Raw genomic sequence first — 19,989 nt, forward strand, 5'->3', positions numbered from 1 at the left:
AGTAGGCTTATAACAGATTTATGTTGAATTGTATTAGTTACAAAGCACTTCTAATAAGATTACCTATATGAGTGTTTTAGGTGGTGCCGTCTTCTATGAAACTAAGGTTTTGTATTTAAAGCGCTCATGAAACCAATATATGAATATAAGGTCAATCCACGTGTCAGCATATAGAACTATCTAAAGAGAAGATCACATATGTGTGAGATATGTCTAGCTAGTTAAAAAGGATAGCTGGTTCAAACCAATGAAAGCATACCTACCATTATATCATGACTAGTTATGACATATTTATTACTAAATAAAGGTTCAAGTCCTCAAGATACCTTCATCTATGCATGAGTTTTCCTATTATAATCAAGCTCTTTTTTTTTTCTCGAAAAATGATGGTGGATTTTAAAAGAATTTTCAAAATTATATAATTATATGTATATCTATATTATGGTTTGGAAGCAGAGACGGAGGGAGGGGGGGAGGGGGGGCTGGCAGGGGCCATGGCCCCCCCAATTTCCTTGAAAAAAAAAATCTCAAAATATATATATATATATATATATATATATATATATATATATATATATATATATATATATATATATATATATATATATATATATATAAGTTAAAAAACTAAAAATTTAGCTTATTGGACCCTACCAATAATTTTTTTTTACTACCGGCCCCTGTCCATAAGAACTTCTGGCTCCGTCTCTGTTTGGAAGTATTTTGAAATGGAAGGTTTTTAAATATCTTGGAAGAAGACATTTCTCACATGGAAAAAGAGTAATAAAGTATGCATTTATCACGCCTAACTCACACCAAGCTATTACTTTAAACAAGTAATGCTTAAGTGTATGCACTTGTGTTGCTCTAGTATGGTGTACGCACGCTTGTGTGTGTGGCAGTGGATTGTAGGGCAGTGCCTTGATGGCACACTTGATACTTAGCACGAAGTATCGAAGCTTGGAACGATCAAATCATGACCATTAATTTTTGGACAACATGATCATACGATCTAGATCATGGTATGCTTATAAGGTAAATCCAACAGTTGGATTTACTTGATTGTTTGTAAAGTCAACTATAAATTAAATTAAGTTTGATCTAACAAATGAGATTAAGTGATCGTTACTAACAATTACAATATAATATTTATTATTAAATAACTGTTAATTATAATTTTCATCTAATAGACAAAATTAAGTGTTTGTTAATATTTGATGGTCATATTTTAATTACTTTTAAATTAGCAGTTATTTAATATATATTTTTTTTTTGTAAGAAGCATTATTTAAAGTCAATTACGAAATTACATGTATGTTACATACATTAAAATTGTTGATTTAACATTATAAATAGTCAAATGTAGACCAATTTAAAGTACCGATTATTATCTTTTCTTCTTTCTCTCTAAAAACCTTATGTAGTTTTAAAATTTGAGATTATCTGCCTTGATAAAATAGAAACTCTAAGAATATTCTAGCTTGGTTGCGTTTTACTACAGACGTTTTCCAGTGCTCCTTTGCAGTGATGGAGGGAGGGAGGGGGGCCGGTAGGGGCCATGGCCCCCCGCCCCTTCAACTTTTAAGAAGAAAAAAAAATTAAAATAAGAAAAAAAAAAATTATAAGGCTTTTTGCCTATTGGCCTATAGCAATAAATTTTTTTAGCCCATTCCCTTTTATTACCTCTTCAACTGGTTGTTAGAAAATATAAACGAAAGCAGAAAAACGAAATGCTCCTAAGGCGCGTTACAACGTCTCTTTCCTTAAGAAATTATTTGCCCCCACCAGAAAGGTATGCAAAAAATGTTACAGCAAATATTTCTCCAGGATACAATGGAGCCCAGAAACCTCTGTTTGTTTAATCTCGTTTTGCACTAACGAAAAATTAAACCCGAACACTTTTAGATTTTTCTATTATATCAAGAGACAGACAGAGACTTTTTAATTTTAAATACAAAAGGTATCAGAAAAAGCATTGAAGATAAATTTTTTTTTTTATTATTTCTTTTATTAAACACTGTACAACAGTTATTTCTGTATATTTCTGATAATTGGACAACAGTTACTTCTATATAATATTGAAATAATTACTAATCCAACCGTCCATAACTGCTTAAGTAACAGTCATAAACTGCTGTTTTAACAGACACTTAAATCTGACCATCAGATCAAATAACTGTCTATGATTGATTAATAATAACCATTAGATCGTTATTGATTAATCTCAACCATTAGATCAAATGTGATTTGACCTTACAGTTTATTTATTTGATTGTCCAGTAAATCCAACCACTGGATTTACCTAAGAAGCATCCTATGGTTTAGATTAAACCACTAGATCGATTGATCAGAACCATCCAAAATTAAAAGATCATGATTAGATCGTTCCGAGTTCCGATCCTTCGTGCCAAGTGCCAAGTGCGCCATCAAAGCGCCACTAGCGCCCTACAGTCCACTGCCACACGCGCGCGTGTGCGTCTTGTGCTTCGCACCGTACTAGAGTATACACCCAAGCATTACTTTAAATGCTTAAAGTGTGTTGGTCCTTATAAATGCCAACTTTAGTTTATCTTTTTCCCATATGGGACTATCTTCATTTAATACTCTTTAACACCTTCCTTTTAAATCATTCCCAAGACACAAAATAAATATATATATACATATTAATTTTGAAAATACTTTAACACTGGTTTCATCCTATTTGGAACGATAGCTTCTTTATCAAAATGTTTTCCTTTAATATTTCACGTTTCACGGGTAGCAACATACATGTCTGAAAAGGGTAACAATCAAATAAGCTTTACAGAGTTGCATATGTTTTGTTCAAAGTACATAAAAGGGGTTTAGTAAAGCAATGCATTGAAAGAAGAAATGTGTAGACTCGAGAAGTCAAACACCTGACAAAGTTTGATTTCCTAAGGATGTGTGGCAAAGATAAAGTAAAATGAGAATTCATTCCAATATAGCTAAATGACATTATAAAAGTTTAGAAGATATGTGTTTCATTTGTTTTATGTTGCGTTTAGCATAATGTGTTTTGTGTAGAATATAGTATGTTTTGTATAATAGCTAGTGGGTTGTTCCAACAAAAGGAGCAAGAGAATGTTAGCATAAAGAGTCATATCATTCAGGTAAAGTCTTGCGAGAATACCGAGGATCACATAATTCATCAAACTGAAATTTCTTTATTTCAGTACAGAAACTAAGATTTTATTTATTTTTTTATTTTTTGAATCTTTGACAGCGGTTTTCTTTTCTTTTTTCAAAAACTTTATTTTCAATTTTGCTTATTGATTTTTAATTTGAAGGGAATAATAAAAATATAAAACTCGGTTATGTTTAAGTCACTTAAAATTTGGCTTTATATATATATACTTGAGCCGCTACTTTAAAAAAAAAAAAAAAAAAACCCCTCTTATTAAAATGTCCGGTTCCTCTTTTGTATCTTGAAGAAGTATTTGATGTAACCCAATGCATACTAATTCATCAATATTGGTGGGAGCAAATAACTTATTAGGAAAAGCGACTCTGTAACACAGATTAGAAGAATTTAATTTCTTATTTTATCTTTATGTTCTTAGAGCTATTTGATACCGGGTCAAACCATATTAACTAAAAAAAAAAAGTCCGATTAATGCAAAGTTTGCAAATTATTAGTGGTTATCATATGGTAGACTAGAGATTAAAAAGTAAGAGTTTGTGGTCAAAATAAAATAGTGAAAAACTAAGTTTTTACGTCATGAGGTTTGAAAAATTGTTCCACCTAAATAGAGGTAAAATATTGAAAAAGACTTGGAACCACTAAAAATGAGACATGAAAAAGAGATCCAAGTCCCACCAATTTAAAGTTACTAGATGACTCATTACTTGTCACATTATGAACAAATGATTCTAGATCAAGAGATTTTTAAGTCCTAATTACAACAAAAATATCCAACAAAATCCTTTAAGACCCCGTTAATGGCGTCAAATTCAATTAACTGCCCAGCCGTGGACTCCAAAGGACCCCTTCAATCTGATTTATCTTCCAAATATGTTTTCTTAAAAGGGTCGGACCACGTAAGCCACATGACGGGTGGAATTCGTTGGACCCCAACCTCAAAGGACGCGTATGTCCAGTGCTGGATTGGCACGTGTGCGGCCTAGGTGACGTCGGAATAAATAAATGGCCAGCGCGATTCTCGAGAGCCAGCTCAACGACCACCATAGCATCCCCGTATCTACTGTGTACGTATACATCTCCTCACTAATACGACACGTGTATGGTGACGTGGACGTTGCCTTGGCGCTCCTTTAACCCCTCCTCCTCCTCCTACTTCCTCTTCGCCACCATTTGTTTATTTCTTCATCCTCTGTGAAAGCCCAAACTCTTTTTCTCTGGTTTTAGAGAGAGAAAGCCGAGTCAAAATGCGGAGGGTGAGAAACTAGGGGGTCAACACCTTTCGTCATATTTACGTCTTTGCCATTGGGGGTAGTTGAAGCTCTGAGAGTCATTTTTCTGTTTTCGAAATTCCTTACACTGTTTGGCTTTGGGATGTCACGAGGTGGAGATTTGGGATTCGAGAGTTGAAGGTATGTGAATTTTTCGTTTGATTTGTTGAGTTATAGTGTTGGAGAATGAAAATTTGATTGTGAATTTCTTTTAATCGAGGCTCTGTTTGGTTGCTGAGAAGTTGGATGGAAGTGAAGTTTTAGGTACCGTAGGGAATTGAAAAAAAATTGATTTTTTCTGGTTTCTATAGTGAGTTATTGGATGTATAGAATTATTATGTTTAGTTCGGTTGAGATTTTCGTTTTCCGACAGCGAACTCTAACGTTCCTTTGTCTTTTCTTGTCGTTCATTTTCCCAGCAACCAAACAACGGGTTAGAGTTAAAACTTAGATAGATCTCTACTATTCGTCTGCGTTTCTGCTGAAACTTTGAATTTCCGTACCTACGCGTGTGGTAATTTACTTTCTTTAATGGTTTTAGTTTCCTTTTGAATTGCATATGTTCCTTTTCATGCAATCCCACTAGTCGTTTGAGAGATGGTAGAGATTGGTTGGGGTTAATTTTTTATTTTTATTTTTTTATTTAAAAAAAAAAAAAGGAGAGAGAGAGAGAGAGAGAAAATGGATGAAATGGAAAACGAAGTCTTATTACGATCGAAGCCTGTGAAAGTATTACGTACAAAACTTTCAGATGTTTATCTGAAACGAGTTTAAAGTTTCATATTTTCACATTTTCCTTTCATATTTGTGCACGCGGGTATTATTGTCATATAGCTCCCCCGATTGTTAGTTTTTTGGTTCTTCGGAGCGTCCTTGAATATCCTGTTGAGATATATTTGGTATTTGGTGGTAATCCACTGCTTGTGTCCGTCGCTTTCTTAAGTTTCTTGTTATCGAGTGCGGTGGTAAAAGGACGATAATGACCCTCTACCTTACTGCCTTTTCCGTGGCGTTGAACTTTTAGGTTTTTCCCTCTATATTTTCCTCACTTCAATCATTTATTTGTTTGTTTATTTATTTACTTTAGTAGATGATCTTTTTAATTTTGCTTACTAGTGAAAGTAACTTGTGGGCATAGCGATCTTTTATTCCATCTATATTGTAGTATGGGAAACTCACGAAATCCCTCGTCATATATGACATCTAATTCATGCTAGGAATTTTTTTTTTTAACCTCCTAAGGATGATTTTTTTTTTTTTTTTTTTTATTGATGAAAAAGTGACATCTATGACTTTGTGATAACTGTCTAAAATTTTTGTAGCGAATGCAAAGTTTGGATCCTATGTTTCCCTTGCTATTGTTGTGAAATTTCTGTCTGTGGGTTTACTATATTGTACAGGGGCGCTAATTGATCTTATTTTTGGTAGCATTCAGTGTGTCAGGAATTTATCATACATGTCACCCTGTTTCCTTTACTTGAGTCGTATTAACAACTTCAGATTTTATTTTATTTTTTGAAATCACAAATTCAGAAGGTTGGTTTGGTATTGTTGTTGTTTTTGTGGAACTTATGGAATATCTGTGTCAAGTTGAGTTTTATTCTAATGCTTTCTGAAAGAGGGTTTCAATTTAAATACTTTAGCTTATGGCCTCATGCGTAACCTTCTTGTAGAGAGCTTGTTTAAATTTTAGGTGAAAAGTAGGCTTAAACAGGCTGGTAAAAAAAAGTTCCATCTATTTATGCCTCAAACACCATGGTTGCATAAAGAAAGCTCAGACAGGTGAACTTAATTTACTGAAATTTATGCTTCCACTGCTAAGTCTGACAATTAACCTAAATTTTGAAGTCATATAGTGGCCACTGCCTGATGCAGTGGTTGAAGTTTTGGTATGTCAAGTGCAAAGCGGCTGCTGAAAGCAAAATGATGAAAACTAGGGTTTATCCATATCAGGTCGACCCTTGCTTTGGCTGGGCAATACAGGGTAGTAGTAGCCTGTAATTTATTAGTGTATTAGCATGTCAATGTGGTGGCATCCTCTTAAGTCATAATGTTGCTTCTGGGTTGGCTATTTCTACTTTTAATTGGGAGCAGTAGCTTAAGGTTATCATTTATTGCATTAGTATGTCACAGTTCTTGTGTTTGATGTTCAATGACGATATTATGCGTTGTGAAAGTTTAACATGAATGGTTTAGATCAATATGTCAGTTCTATATAAAATTATAAATTCCAATTTTATTGTATTGTTCATCCGGTACCTTGGGAATTTTTCTTCCCGGTCACAGTCTGACATGATTACTATTAATGCAGTCGTGTGAGTTATAAATCAGAGGAAGGTGAAGGATTTTGTTACATAATTCAAATCAAGATTTTCAAAGTGCTTGTCATGGGAAACAATGAAGAGGGGAAGTCTTCTAAGCCCGAAAAATCATCTTCACCAGCAACACCAGTAAGCTGAGAAGCGACACTGTTTATGTTGTTAAAACTGAAATGTTTGTGATTCAGTAAAAAGACCAATTCTTGTCTATTTTCATGTTTTTTGTAACCTTTGATAGAAAAAATAAAATCAGGTAGTTATATATGCAGATACATCTATTCTTTCATTTCTTTGGATCTTACTTCTGAAGTTCCATGTATGAGTAATCACCAATCCTTCTGTATTTACAGGATCGGACTAATCAGACCAATCAGACCAATATTCAAGTCTATCCTGATTGGGCGGCCATGCAGGTTATCTATTTTATACTGCACTTGATCTCCTTTCTTGCAAAGCAATTGTTAGAACATGTTTATTTAATAAAAGGTTCATTACATAATTTCTTGCAAGAAATGGTAATATTAATTCAAGCTAATCCATTCATATTCAGGCATATTATGGCCCCAGAGTTGCTCTTCCACCATATTACAACTCCACAGTCGGTTCAGGTCATGCTCCTCACCCATACATGTGGGGCCCAGCACAGGTATTGACCAGCATCAAGGCAATAGAAAGTTTCTGTATGACTTGCATTAATCATTCTAATGGCTATGGAACGAATTGTGAACATCATGCTAGGATGTTTTGTTAACTTTTTTATTCTTCCAGCCTATGATGCCACCTTATGGGACGCCTTATGCGGCAATTTACCCACATGGAGGCGTTTATGCACATCCTGGAGTTCCTCTTGTAAGTCTACATTCCGGCTATTTTTCGCTTAGAATCTAACATTCTTAACAATTATTACGAATTCCCTCTGCCTTGGCACCTTTGGAGGATAACTGGATGTCTTTTTCAGTCTCCAAGATTTGAGTTTGTGGACTGTTATAGCCCTCCCTGGTGGCATGCAATATGAAAGTTCTATTTGGAAATATGGCCTGGCTGGGTAGCTATCTGCTATGCGTTATCTTAGAATAATGAAAATAATTACTCGTACTTGGCAGACATTCTAATTGGTTCTTACTGCTTTGTCTAGGTGACTTGAATTAAGCAGAGTTTCCAACTGTTTTTCGGTAGTTGTAACTCCTAATCAATAGTTCTAACTGCTCCCTCCCCCTTCTTCTTGTATAATAAAACTTACAAATATTACACACAAGTGAGAAAAGCTTTCTCATGTACTTATGGATTTTTATTTTTTATAAACTAGGGATCACATCCTCATGGTCAAGGGATTCCATTATCACCCGCTGTAAGTGAAGCTTTGGTTCTATGGCTTTCTTTCAAATTCTTGTAGTTTTATTGCTTTCTGCTGTTAAATGACGCACAAAAAGAAGAAGAAGAAATATAATGAGAGGGGAAAGGCAATAGGTGCCCCTTAATTAATTTGGGATTTAATTATGGTGCAATGAAGCAGGCTGTGACTCCTTTGGGCATAGAAACACCTACAAAATCGGGAAATACAGATCGAGGTTTAATGAAAAAATTGAAAGAGTTTGATGGGCTTGCAATGTCAATAGGCAATGGTACTGCTGAGATTGCTGAGGGTGAGGCTGAGCATAGGCTGTCACAGAGGTTTGTTGAATCTTTTTCTCGTCTCTGCAATATGCTGACCTGTATTTTCTTTAGAATCTGGTTCCATGTAGATGTCCCACTTGCATTAGTCTTCCTACTAGACCTCTTGCGGCTAGGCTAACTTAGTTTCTTTGGCGACGTGAACAGTCTGGAGACTGAAGGTTCCAGTGATGGAAGTAGCGGGAATACTGCCAGGGTGAGGATTTATACTTTTCTTTTTAACTGTTTTCTTGCAACTCTTTTGCACTTTCTGTCTGTTGATTTGATTCTTGTACATACATACATAGTGAAGGAGAACATTTTAGATTTTAACTGTGGTCTTCACCTGTGTTATGTTCAGGCAAATCAAACCAGAAGGAAAAGAAGCCGTGAGGAAACACCAACTGCTGGTGCCGCTGGTATTACTCTTTTCTTCACCAAGTCTTAAATCTTGATGAACAATAGAGTTGGCCCGGTATTGAGTAGTGTAGGATACCTCTCACTGTATTCATGGCATGTGCCCGTGTACAGTGACTAGTACATGCCATGTATACAGTGAGAGGTATACAGTGACAAGCATTAGAAGAATCTCTTATTCCCAAAAGTTCCACACCCACAAGGACCTCACCTAGGAATGGACAAGTACATTACGCTAGAAGGCAGTAGGTGGCAATGTATCAATTGATGCAATGACTGCATTGCCTCTCATACTGCACTAGAATTGCCCTTTAGGGTTTGTTAAGAACCTGCTCTGCTTAATGGTACCTAGGAGCAAAAATGCAGTGACATGTTGGATGATTCTGGCATGCAAAAGAAGTTGACAGTGATAGGGGTAGGGAGGGACTGAGACATTGGGTGGTTATTAACCTGATCTGAGTGCTGGTGGGTGATTTTAGGAAATATAATTTAGGGAAAGCAAGTAGTAACAGAGGTACCGCTTCGTTGCTGATGGATTGCAATCTTGCAAGTAGTATTAGAGTAACCAGTCTGTTTTCTTCTGGCTAATAGTATTATCACCTGTATATTTCTCTTGTCGGCTGTAATCCCTTTTCAACATTGAAAAGATCAGGCTCTACTACTAATGTATCGGGTCCTAACACCAGAATGATATAGATCAATGACAAATGACCAGTTTAAGAATTCCTCTTTACATGTTCTTATGGTTCCATTTGGTATTCTATACTCTCTTTTCTTAATTACTGGTTTATGAACATATTAATGAAATAGTGATATGACGTACCCAGAGATCAGTGTCATGTATATGCAAATGAGTGGTTGTAGAAAACTGTCTGTGGTAAAGAAGTTACTGAGCTGTTGAATTGAATTCATGTTTGATGATATTTCTGTTTACTCGATCTGTATATGAACAGGCAGTGATGGCAAGACTGAGGCACAGGCCAGTTCAGTTTCTGCTAAGGAGGTAAATTCAGCTCCTGATAAGCCCTTGGGTGCAACTGTTACTCCTGCTAGTGCTGCTGGAAATTTGGTTGGAACTGTTGTTTCTCCTGGCATGACAACAGCATTGGAGCACAGGAACACTCCTAATATGAATACCAAGACAACAACTAATAGTGTCCCACAGCCCTGTGCAGTATTGCCTCCTGAAACATGGGTACAGTTATTGTCTGAGAATTGTGGTTTTTAATTTTTCAGATTCCTTGCCTCCCATATTTTTCCAGGATATGCTTCACTTTTTCAAAATTTTGAATCATTTTGCTTTTCCAAGAAGTTACTGCTTTGTATTTGGATAATAAAGCATTGCCTAAACCTTTGCCTAACTGATTGTAAAGTCTGGTGATGGTTTGTTATATTGCTCAGAATGAAAGGGAGGTAAAACGAGAGAGGAGGAAACAGTCTAATCGAGAATCCGCTAGAAGGTCCAGGTTGAGAAAGCAGGTATAGACATGTGTGTTCTTTAATAAATTAAGTCTCATATTGTTGGTCTGAACCACCTTTTTATTTGATGTAATGCTTTGCAAACTCCATGCAGGCTGAAACTGAAGAACTTGCACATAAAGTCGAATCCTTGAATGCGGAGAATGTGGCAATAAAATCTGAATTAGAAAGATTGACAGAAAACTCAGAGAAACTGAGGCTAGAAAATGCAACCTTAATGGTATATATCCACGTGCCACCTCTATAATTTCCTTGTTTGCATCAGCAATGGATTAGTGTTTCCTGAGTTTGTTACTCCTGCTCTTTTAACTTATAAATTGATTTCAACATACAGGAGAAACTGAAAAATGCAAAACTAGGACAGACAGTAGAGAGTAGTTTGAACAGCATTGACGACAAGAGAGGGGTACCTGTTAGTACAGAAAACCTAATGTCAAGAGTTAATAATTCGGGTCCCATTGATAGGAGCATCGAGGAAAAGAGTGACATGTACGAGAACAACTCAAACTCTGGTGCCAAGCTGCATCAACTCTTAGATGCGAGTCCCAGGGCTGATGCTGTGGCTGCTGGCTAGTCAAGGAACCAGCATCGCTGCAGTTTTCTAATCATGTGGTTTTGGCAATATTACAAGTCCAGAATTGCTGCTAACAGTAAAAGCAGAAGAATGAAACAAACAGGTGAATAGGATTTGTACATGTGAAAATGCAGACACTAATTATTACTTGTAAGTTAGTCTTTTCATGTCTGAACTGATTGATGTGTTGTCAGCATTAAGAGTGCGTGGATAGCCACTGAAGGTAATGTACATTGAAGAGTTAGAGATATTTAGCTGTGGGGATCAAGGCGTGTGAACATATCGTATGTATCTGCTTGTGCAATTTTTACTTGATACTGATTTCGGCCTGTCATGGTATGTGATTTGACAAGGTCTGGATGTCTTTTATGGTATTATCTATTAACTTCAAATGGCCGACGTTTTGTAGAACTCAACAACTATGGCATGCTTAGCATCATGATCACAAATTGTTGAAAAAAGACCAAGATGTTTCTTTTGTTCCTGTTAGGCAATTGGAAAATTTAAAAAAAAAAATAGATATATTATGAAGTACGACTTCCATTCATCCTATTTTATCCTCCTTTTTTCCCCTTTGACATTTGATATTTGGGCAGATTTCCTTTCATTTTTGGGTCAGCCTCTAGGCAGGCCTGCCCAATTAAGAGGCATGATCAGTTGTGTGTGTAACTTGCTTTCACTGATGAAATAATAAGAGAATAAAAAGAAAGAGATCGTTTATTATTTTTTGTAAGCATATATTAAGGCACCCTACATTTATTAATAAAAGGAGATCGAGCTTATAAATATAATTTTTTTCAAACATTTATCGTTCGATTAGGAGGCCTACGGTTCCAGGAATTACCCTACCATGGAGGCCTACTGTTTATCCAAGCACGTAAAAAGTGGTATTTGAGCAAGCCATATTTGACTTCACCCTTGAGGACAAGGGTGTTTTAAGGGGGGCAGGATTGTTACGGACTCCCATGGACGTAAGAAACATGGGTTGCATGGGAAGCTACCAACGTGAGAAATATAAAGGTAAGAAAAAAGTCCATGTATCATATATGGAGTCTAATTAGGATTAGGTTATCAAGATTGTCCTTTATTTTTTGGAAGGTTTAAAAAAAATGCCTCAAGCTACCTTAACATAAATAGGTCCATAATTCTTGAAAGAAAAAAAAAATGCAAAATTAGCCTATGTAGTCTACCTGATTTGCAATTAGCTTTATTTAGTATCAAAATAAACTCAAAAGTTCCTAAACTATGCTACACAGTCAAATTACATCCACTGAATTAACAAATTATATTATTGTGATGCTGACTTAAATAAGACACATGCTATAATTTTATTAGTTGTAACGTGTCAAAATAATATAATTTGTTAATTCAATGAACAAAATTTGTCTTTAAAGAGTCAATTGGTTTTTTTTACATACTTTAGAAATTTCTATATCCATTTTATATCACATAAAGTTATTTGTAAATTCGATAAACAACATAGATTAATTTTACATTTATTTTTTTTTCCCTATTTAAAATTATTTATCTTCTATTTATCTTCTATCATATCTATTAAGTATGGCCTAGCTTTTTTCATGTTTTGCAATTAAAAGATAGAGATAACAAAGGATAATCTTTGTGACTACACAAAGCCCGACCATAATCTTTGTGATGATTCACTTGCCCAAAGATTTGATCGTACGGACCGCCATCGTGGAAGTCAAAAAAAAAAAAAAAAAAAAAAAAAAAAAAAAAATTCGCCGCACGTATAAATTAGACTAGAAATGTAGGAAAAGTAGGAGAAAAGACTATTTTGTGCTGACCCCTTCCTTAAAGAATTATATTCCTCTAGGGGTGCAGGCGTCACAAATGCACACAAAATTGAATCTACTTCCTCTCTCATCCAAAGAAATCAACGAAGCTTCATTGTTTGAAAAAGAATTCTAGTGATTTTTTTTATTTTATTTTAACTTGAAGTAATTTTAATAGTTTTTTTTATTTAGAGGAAAATCCCCTATGATTTTTCACTTAAGAGAAAGCCAAGCCAAACGAGAAATCAAATTGGGTGAGCGTGAATATAGATCAAGATCTTTTCAAGGTATTTGCCTGAATTTAAGAGAATTTGTGCATGTAATTATGAGAAATCAGTTATGATATTTATTTGACTAAATAAAAATTAAGTTGTCCAACTGTTTATTCGGTTCGAATTTTCTTAAATTTGAATGAATAATTTAAAAAATCTTAATCCATGAATGCAGTGACACATGTCAAATTAAGAAAGGAAGTAGCTAACCGGTCGGTCCACACAAAGTCCAAGGCTGGCCGCATGATGTCGGACCTAAACCATAGAGGCCCATTCCCTTCCGTCCTCCTAACCGCTAATCCACGTGATTTCTAGCTGGTGCTCATGTGCATTGACCAAGACTTGAGAATTGAAATCAATCTCTTTTAATCTTTTACAATTTCAAAATACTTCCACGTTATTTCTAGCAAGTGCTCGTATGCATTGACCAAGACTTGAGAATTGAAATCAAACTCTTTTAATCTTTTACAATTTCAAAAGACTTCACGGAAAACATGAAAATTATCAAAAATACCTTTGTATTTTTTTATTTTTTTTTTGAAAAAAATTAATTTGAGGTTAATTTTGTAATTTCATAAAATTTATAAGGATATGAAAGTTATTTTATTTTTTGACCGTTTAATTTAACTCAAAACCCTAATAGAGAGGTGAGATTACAAAAAATAAAAAGTTGGATACATTAAATTAAGAGTTTTTAAACTTTGTGAAAAAAATTATATAAACGATAAAAATTTAAAAGGATAAAGTGAAGTTTATATATATATATACGCGCGCGCATTTCTCATCAAATTAAATAAATCCCAAATACATTTTCATAGGACCTATCCCTCACCTAAATATTAATTTAGTGGAGAGTGTGTTATGAAAGATTGAATTTTGAAGGTGGTACCTGATGATCAATCTGTTTATATTGTCTTATATTATTTAATTTGATATCATAACTAAAAGTTTAAAGTTCGAGCCTTGATTTCGTTATTTACTTATATTTTCATTAAATATTTTACATGTCGGGACTCCTTTATTAGAAGAGGGTTTGAACCCACACGTGAAGAAAAATATTAAAGTGTTGATAAAATGATTAAATTTAATTATATTATCATACTTTAATAAGACATTTATCTCTTTTAAAATGAAAAATATTTATACACTTATCAATTTAGTGCTAATAATGTTTACTGTATCGAGTAGAAAAAAAAAATGTTTACTATATGAATTAACGAAATCTTCAATTCACTTTAATGGTAACTTGTCAAGCTGAGTGGCGTCCTTATTAAAAAAATAAATAAAAAAAAAAAAAAAAAAAAAAACAAATGTTGGGTGTCATGGGTGACATCCAGCGGATGGCTCCCCTTTCTAAGAAGCCTTTAAAAAATAATAAAAGTTGTCTTAATCTGAAAATCCCTGCTTCAAATTTTGACCGTTTGTGCAGCTTTCATGTCCTCCTCGTATCTCCACGTCCTAGATCTTTGTAACTGTAATCTGCAGGAGAAAAACAAAACTGTTTTGTGCTGTTTGTCATATTATATGATTTTTCCTCTCTTTTTTTTCACTCGTTTCTCATGCTCCAACAATTTTGCCTCCTTGTCCTGACCCTTCATTTTTTTAAATTTTGTTTTTGGTTCCTTTAAATACTAATTTCAGATACCAAACACAGATTTTAAACATTTCTGGAAAAGTTGTTGCTTGAACACTGCAGAAAACTTGGACATTCATGTAGTTTAGAATGGGCATTGCTTTCCTATCAGATTTGAACAATTTAATTCAAATGGGATGCTTGGTTTAAGGTCTTACTTTTGAAATTTCTAAACTTTAGAGGTTTGCTTGGTCTGGGTTTTTAAATTTAGTGGGTTTTCTTAGAACTTGGACTTTTTAGGTAGTTGAAGTAATTACAGATACACTTTTCGACAGATTTTGAGATTCACTTTTTGTTTTTGCTGGATGGGTTTTTGAAATTGGATTTTGTTTTAGTAGAAAATTTTGAACATTGGGGAAAAAAATCTTCCTAAAAGTTAAGGTTTAAAGTAAATTTTATTGTATTGTTTTTAGTATTATATGACTTCCTTCCGGGGATTTCTTTATGAAATTTAGGTGCTGGACGGTTTCTTTTCTTTTTTTGGATCAATGCCGTTTATCTATTCAGTTGCCAAATGTTCCACCTTTGGAGTTCCTGTACTTGGATTTTAGGTTTCAATAGCATTTTCTTCGATGTTAGCATCTGGGGGTGGGGGGTTTCAGTTGTTTAGATCTGAGAGACAAGAAAGTTAAATTGGTAGTTGGGTTTTGCTTTAAGCCACGAGATCACGAAACTATCACCAGATAGGCGTTGGGTGAAGTTCAGATTTTCAGCTCTCAGTGTGACTCTGTTTCTTTTTTAACTAGCCTCAGTGTTCTTTCTGTTCGGAGAGTTTCAATTTGATCTTAGAAGTCCTTAGGAGTTGCTCAAATTATAGTTGGAGAGGGAGATTGAGCATTTTTTTGCTTGTTTTTCAAAATGGGGCAGCATTCTGCAGCGGTATGGGATTATAGGGCAGCAACTGAAATAACAAAGGACTGGAATGGGATCGATCAGGTTGTTCTTCGGAACCCACAAGGGGCTTTGGCACGGGTGAGAAATTCTTACTGTATATAGCACATATAGTTTGTGTATAATTGTAGTTAATTAATGGGTTAGAGATTTGAATTATTTCTCTTTTGATGATATAGGTTAGCTTGCATGGAGGACAGGTAACTTCTTGGAGAAATGAGCATGGGGAAGAACTCCTATTCACTAGTAGTAAGGTGTGGCTGTCTAAATCTATCGTCTTATGGTTATCCTGTGTTTGTTTTATGCTCCATGTATTACCTCTGCTAGAGATGCAAAGATGATTTATTTATCTGTATTTTATCAAAATGCAGGCCATTTTCAAGCCTCCAAAAGCAATGCGTGGAGGAATACCCATTTGTTTCCCTCAGGTACTTCTAATCATTCTTGTTTACATGCATGACTTTCGAAAATTTCTTACTGATGCATCAAATATTAATGCTTTTGAAGTTTGGAAACTGTGGGTCACTAGAACAACATGGATTTGCAAGGAACAAGATTTGGGCAATTGATGATAATCCTCAACCTCTCCTCCCAAATGATTCCAATGTGAAATCCTTCATTGACCTACTACTTAAACCATCGGAAGAAGACCTAAAGTGCTGGCCCAATAGGTATGAGCTTGGCTCCTGTTTTATCAGTGGAAACCACCATCAAGTATGATATATAGCACTTTCAGTTTGAAGTAACTCTTTATGTTTTTGTTGATTAAGTTTTACACCATTGATTTTGTTGTAGATAGAAAATATAGTGGATGAAGTACGAGGTCTTTGTTGGTGTGCATGATTATGATCTTAGTTATTGTTGAAATTGAGACTCTACTGGTTTGCCCAAAAACAAAATGAAATTTATTTTCTTATTGTTGTTAGAATATTGGAATTGTGTATACAGGAAGTTCAAAAATTCTAATTGGCTTGAAATAAACAATTGTAATGATAATTAGATTAGAACCTTAATCCTCTTTAGGTTGCTTTAGCTGATTGGATTCTAGATTTCGTTGTTTTTCCTGGGTAACATGATATGTTGACAAACTTGCATTGATGAATCCTTTCCTGAGCATATGACAGCCTATGCTGACCTATCTTTATTTGTGTTTCAAAGGATGATGTTTTGCTAACATAATTTTATTTTATTTTTTTTCTATTCCTTTCCAGCTTTGAGTTACGTCTTAGGGTGTCTCTTGCAACAGACGGAGATCTGACACTGACATCACGAGTTAGGAACGTCAATGGCAAGCCGTTTAGTTTCTCATTTGCCTATCACACATACTTGTCGGTTTCTGACATAAGGTATGGAGTATTATCTTGTGAACTTTAAAACATACTTAAAAATCGAAAATCAGATATTACAAGGCAGAAACACATTCTTTAAAAAAAGGAAATAAAATGACAAATTTACTTATCTCTTCTGAATTGTATCTATCAACTAGTAAAGGCACACAAGTTATAGTTCTCGGCTGCTGTAATTATGTACATGTCTATTCTGGGTGTGCGATTTGCACTTATATGAACATCAATTGTGCCACAGTGAAGTAAGAATAGAAGGGCTGGAGACACTTGACTACCTAGACAATCTTTGCCGAAGAGAACGTTTTACAGAACAAGGAGATGCTATAACTTTTGAATCCGAGGTAAGTTCTCGACTGTTATTTGTAACAAAAACATTAGAGTTATTTAGCAGGAGACTCGAGATATAGAGAATGGTGTAAAATTTTTTTACTAGATTGTATCAAGATGTTATTATTATTTTTCTATGAAACTTTCATTGACAAGTTAAAGTTTTCTGCTAAAGAAATTAGAAATTGACAACAGAATGATAGCTGCATTTCTCAAGACTGATATGGGGAGGAAACATCTTGGTTGATATTGAGATTCTAATGGCATAAATTTTCCGAAGAAACGGTCTTATTTGTATAGTTTAGACTCTAAAAAATCAAACTTTTTCAATTGCAGTTATTTCATAAGAATAACATTGAAGCAGTATTTTATCATGTCACTGAGCCTCTACTTTACTTGGCTTTTAATCTTGCATTTAATTACTGCTGCTTTTTTTTGGGTGCAAACAGAGGGATGACAATTAAAGAGTCCATGTTTTCTTCTGTTTTTTTCTTCCTGGCAGCTGGATCGAGTTTATCTTAGTTCTCCTAATGTAATCGCAGTCCTTGACCATGAAAAAAAGCGGACGTACGTAATAAGAAAGGACGGACTTCCGGATGCCGGTAAGCTGCCTGCCATACATATGAACAAGTATAACCATCACATACAATAAAAGGAAATAAAATTCCTGGTAGCTATTTTCTACCAATATAACAGTTTATGGTCTTCATTTTCTACTACAGTGGTTTGGAATCCTTGGGAGAAGAAATCAAAATCAATGGCAGACATTGGTGATGAGGAATACAAACAGATGGTTTGTGTTGATGGGGCAGCAATCGAGAAACCCGTCACTTTGAAGCCAGGCGAGGAGTGGACAGGGCGGTTGCAACTCTCGGTTGTGCCTTCCAGTTTCTGCAGTGAGCACCTCAATCTTTAGGAAATTTGAAGAAGACAAACAATGAGCTTTGTCTTCTTTAGTTCTTTTTCACTACCTCCCCGTAGGAACACCATAGTTAATGTTATATATATAATGGCTCAAGTTGTAAAAAGAGTCAAACGTTAAGATGTACTACAAGGATCATCAGAACAGCCTATGTTTTAATTCTATGGCTGCCCAAGGAAGGTGGAAAAGAATTGTTTTTTTAATTCACTTCTCATTTATTTTTCTTTCTTTTCTGGGTATAATCAGTATCTTTATTATCTTGTTCCTTGTTATAAAGGATTAACTTTTTGGTCAAACAAATGCTTCGAAACACGAGGGAAAAAAAAAATTTGGCGGGGGAAGCTACTCTATTATTATCAGAGCCAGGTTTCGATCCTGGGACCTGTGGGTTATGGGCCCACCACGCTTCCGCTGCGCCACTCTGATTGTTGAGTAATTTATAAAAGAAAAAATATTTATACTATATTCTCTGCAAGGCTGATAATTATCTTTTCCTTAACTTATTTTGCCCCCTATGTTGATTTTGTTAGATTTAAAGTGTTTAGAGGGTGAAGGCCATAATTTAAACCGTGGAAAGAGGGATTTGGATTTGGGAAGGGTGGACAAGTCTTACCCTCATTGTGTGGTTTACTAGTCCCGTTGATTATGAAAGTAATTGTTTCCATCGCTTTGTCACGCACTAGTATTTGAATTTTGATTGGTTGTCTAATAAATTATTATTTATTACTAGTTAAAAAAAAAAAAAAGGTCCAATTTTAAATGACAACACGTACCATTTGGCTACAAGAAAATTCGAGAAATCAGTCAAGTCTCACTATAATATGGTAGAAGAATGTCGTAAGAAATGGTCGTCGGCAACGGCAAGTAGGGGTGTAAATCCGGAGCGGGTTCTCGGGTATTGAGTAAAAACCGGGAACCGGCTTCGGGTCCTCGGGTTTTTTGTTTTAATCACCTAGACCCGGGTACCCCGGGTTTTCCCCGGGTATCCGGTCCGGGTGGTATATTTTTTTTTTTAAAAAAAAAAAAAAAATTAACAAGCTTTTATCAAGCCTCACCCTTTCCCAAAACCCTTTCCTAAACCCGAACACCACTCCTTCACTAACAAGCTTTTATCAGCAACTGATGCTGAAGTGATTAATCCAATTGACACTATTTTTTATATATAAATGTAAAGAAAACTCACACAGCCATGATTGAACGTGAAATCTCTCATTCACCATCTCTCTAATCTAAAGACCATTAGATTAACAAGAAATTGGAAGCATCTCCTTCCTATCCAATTAACAAATTAAATACAAACTTGAATAATAAATACATCAACTGTGATTTTGTTTTGCTTATGAACAAGGGGGATAAAAATGAAAACAAATTCCCTGACCAACCTCAAGACCTAAGCTTGAAACTTGAAAGCATATAAACAAAGCTTTCAAGCCTGCTGGGTTCTAGTTTCTACTTCGAAAATGTCAAACCTGTAGAGAAACAGAGAAAGATGAAGAAGAATGAAGAACTAAGAAGAAGAAGAATGAACAACTGAGAGCTAAGAACAAAGTCGGTTACCAGGTAGGCGACGAGTCGGTGAGTGGCGAAGGAGAAGAGTGAGCCGGCGAAGTGACCGAAAGCCGAACGAGAAGCCGTGACTCATGAGTCCGTGAGCGTCGAGCGAGAAGTGAGATTGTGAATTTGTGATTTCAGATTTGTGAGAACGACGGCTTGCGAGCTTGGGGGAAAACCAAAAAAGGTAGGGCAACCAAATGTTTGGAAAAAAGACTAAAAAGGCCCTTCCTATTTAAGTTCCTAAGCCATGTAATGCAAAGGTAAGGGGGTAAATTTATTTTTTTTAATTGCTGAAGCTACCCGGATCTAGGTACCCGGGTATACCCGGGGTTTTTGTAAATAAATACCCAGCTCCGGGGTACCCGGTTTCCCGAAGCTGGGT

The 19,989-nt window shown here is 35.2% G+C and overlaps 2 protein-coding genes and 1 non-coding gene across 5 annotated transcripts; 2 read left to right on the forward strand and 1 right to left on the reverse strand.

The window, feature by feature from the left end:
• The first annotated feature begins 4,312 nt into the window (after positions 1–4,312).
• On the forward strand, positions 4,313–11,261 carry LOC133863098 (common plant regulatory factor 1). 3 transcript variants are annotated; one of them, XM_062299090.1, is made up of 13 exons: positions 4,313–4,572; positions 6,743–6,881; positions 7,100–7,162; positions 7,300–7,395; positions 7,518–7,598; positions 8,056–8,097; positions 8,260–8,420; positions 8,568–8,616; positions 8,761–8,818; positions 9,770–10,011; positions 10,218–10,295; positions 10,390–10,515; positions 10,630–11,261. In XM_062299090.1, exons 2-13 carry the CDS (start codon positions 6,819–6,821, stop codon positions 10,867–10,869), a joined length of 1,299 nt encoding a protein of 432 aa, XP_062155074.1. In that variant the 5' UTR covers positions 4,313–4,572; positions 6,743–6,818; the 3' UTR covers positions 10,870–11,261. The 3 variants fall into 3 exon arrangements, with proteins under 3 accessions (XP_062155074.1, XP_062155075.1, XP_062155076.1); XM_062299091.1 differs by having other exon boundaries at positions 4,314–4,572; positions 8,263–8,420; XM_062299092.1 differs by lacking the exon at positions 4,313–4,572 and having other exon boundaries at positions 6,864–7,002.
• A 3,081-nt stretch (positions 11,262–14,342) lies between these two features.
• On the forward strand, positions 14,343–18,281 carry LOC133863706 (putative glucose-6-phosphate 1-epimerase). Its single transcript, XM_062299761.1, has 8 exons — positions 14,343–15,539; positions 15,638–15,712; positions 15,830–15,886; positions 15,966–16,129; positions 16,670–16,804; positions 17,043–17,145; positions 17,634–17,733; positions 17,854–18,281. Exons 1-8 carry the CDS (start codon positions 15,426–15,428, stop codon positions 18,045–18,047), a joined length of 942 nt encoding a protein of 313 aa, XP_062155745.1. The 5' UTR covers positions 14,343–15,425; the 3' UTR covers positions 18,048–18,281.
• A 126-nt stretch (positions 18,282–18,407) lies between these two features.
• TRNAM-CAU (transfer RNA methionine (anticodon CAU)) lies at positions 18,408–18,479 on the reverse strand. The gene has a single exon. It is a non-coding gene; the product is annotated as a tRNA-Met (tRNA).
• Positions 18,480–19,989: the final 1,510 nt, after the last annotated feature.

Source organism: Alnus glutinosa, chromosome 3 (genome assembly GCF_958979055.1).
Source record: "Alnus glutinosa chromosome 3, dhAlnGlut1.1, whole genome shotgun sequence".
NCBI lineage: Eukaryota > Viridiplantae > Streptophyta > Magnoliopsida > Fagales > Betulaceae > Alnus > Alnus glutinosa.

Coding starts and splice junctions, on each gene's coding strand:
- LOC133863098 (XM_062299090.1), top strand. CDS start 6,819: ATGGGAAACAATGAAGAGGGGAAGTCTTCTAAGCCCGAAAAATCATCT. Junction 8,421..8,567: donor GAGCATAGGCTGTCACAGAG/GTTTGTTGAATC, acceptor CGACGTGAACAG/TCTGGAGACTGAAGGTTCCA. Junction 10,012..10,217: donor TATTGCCTCCTGAAACATGG/GTACAGTTATTG, acceptor TATATTGCTCAG/AATGAAAGGGAGGTAAAACG.
- LOC133863706 (XM_062299761.1), top strand. CDS start 15,426: ATGGGGCAGCATTCTGCAGCGGTATGGGATTATAGGGCAGCAACTGAA. Junction 15,540..15,637: donor CACAAGGGGCTTTGGCACGG/GTGAGAAATTCT, acceptor TTGATGATATAG/GTTAGCTTGCATGGAGGACA. Junction 17,146..17,633: donor CTATAACTTTTGAATCCGAG/GTAAGTTCTCGA, acceptor TCTTCCTGGCAG/CTGGATCGAGTTTATCTTAG.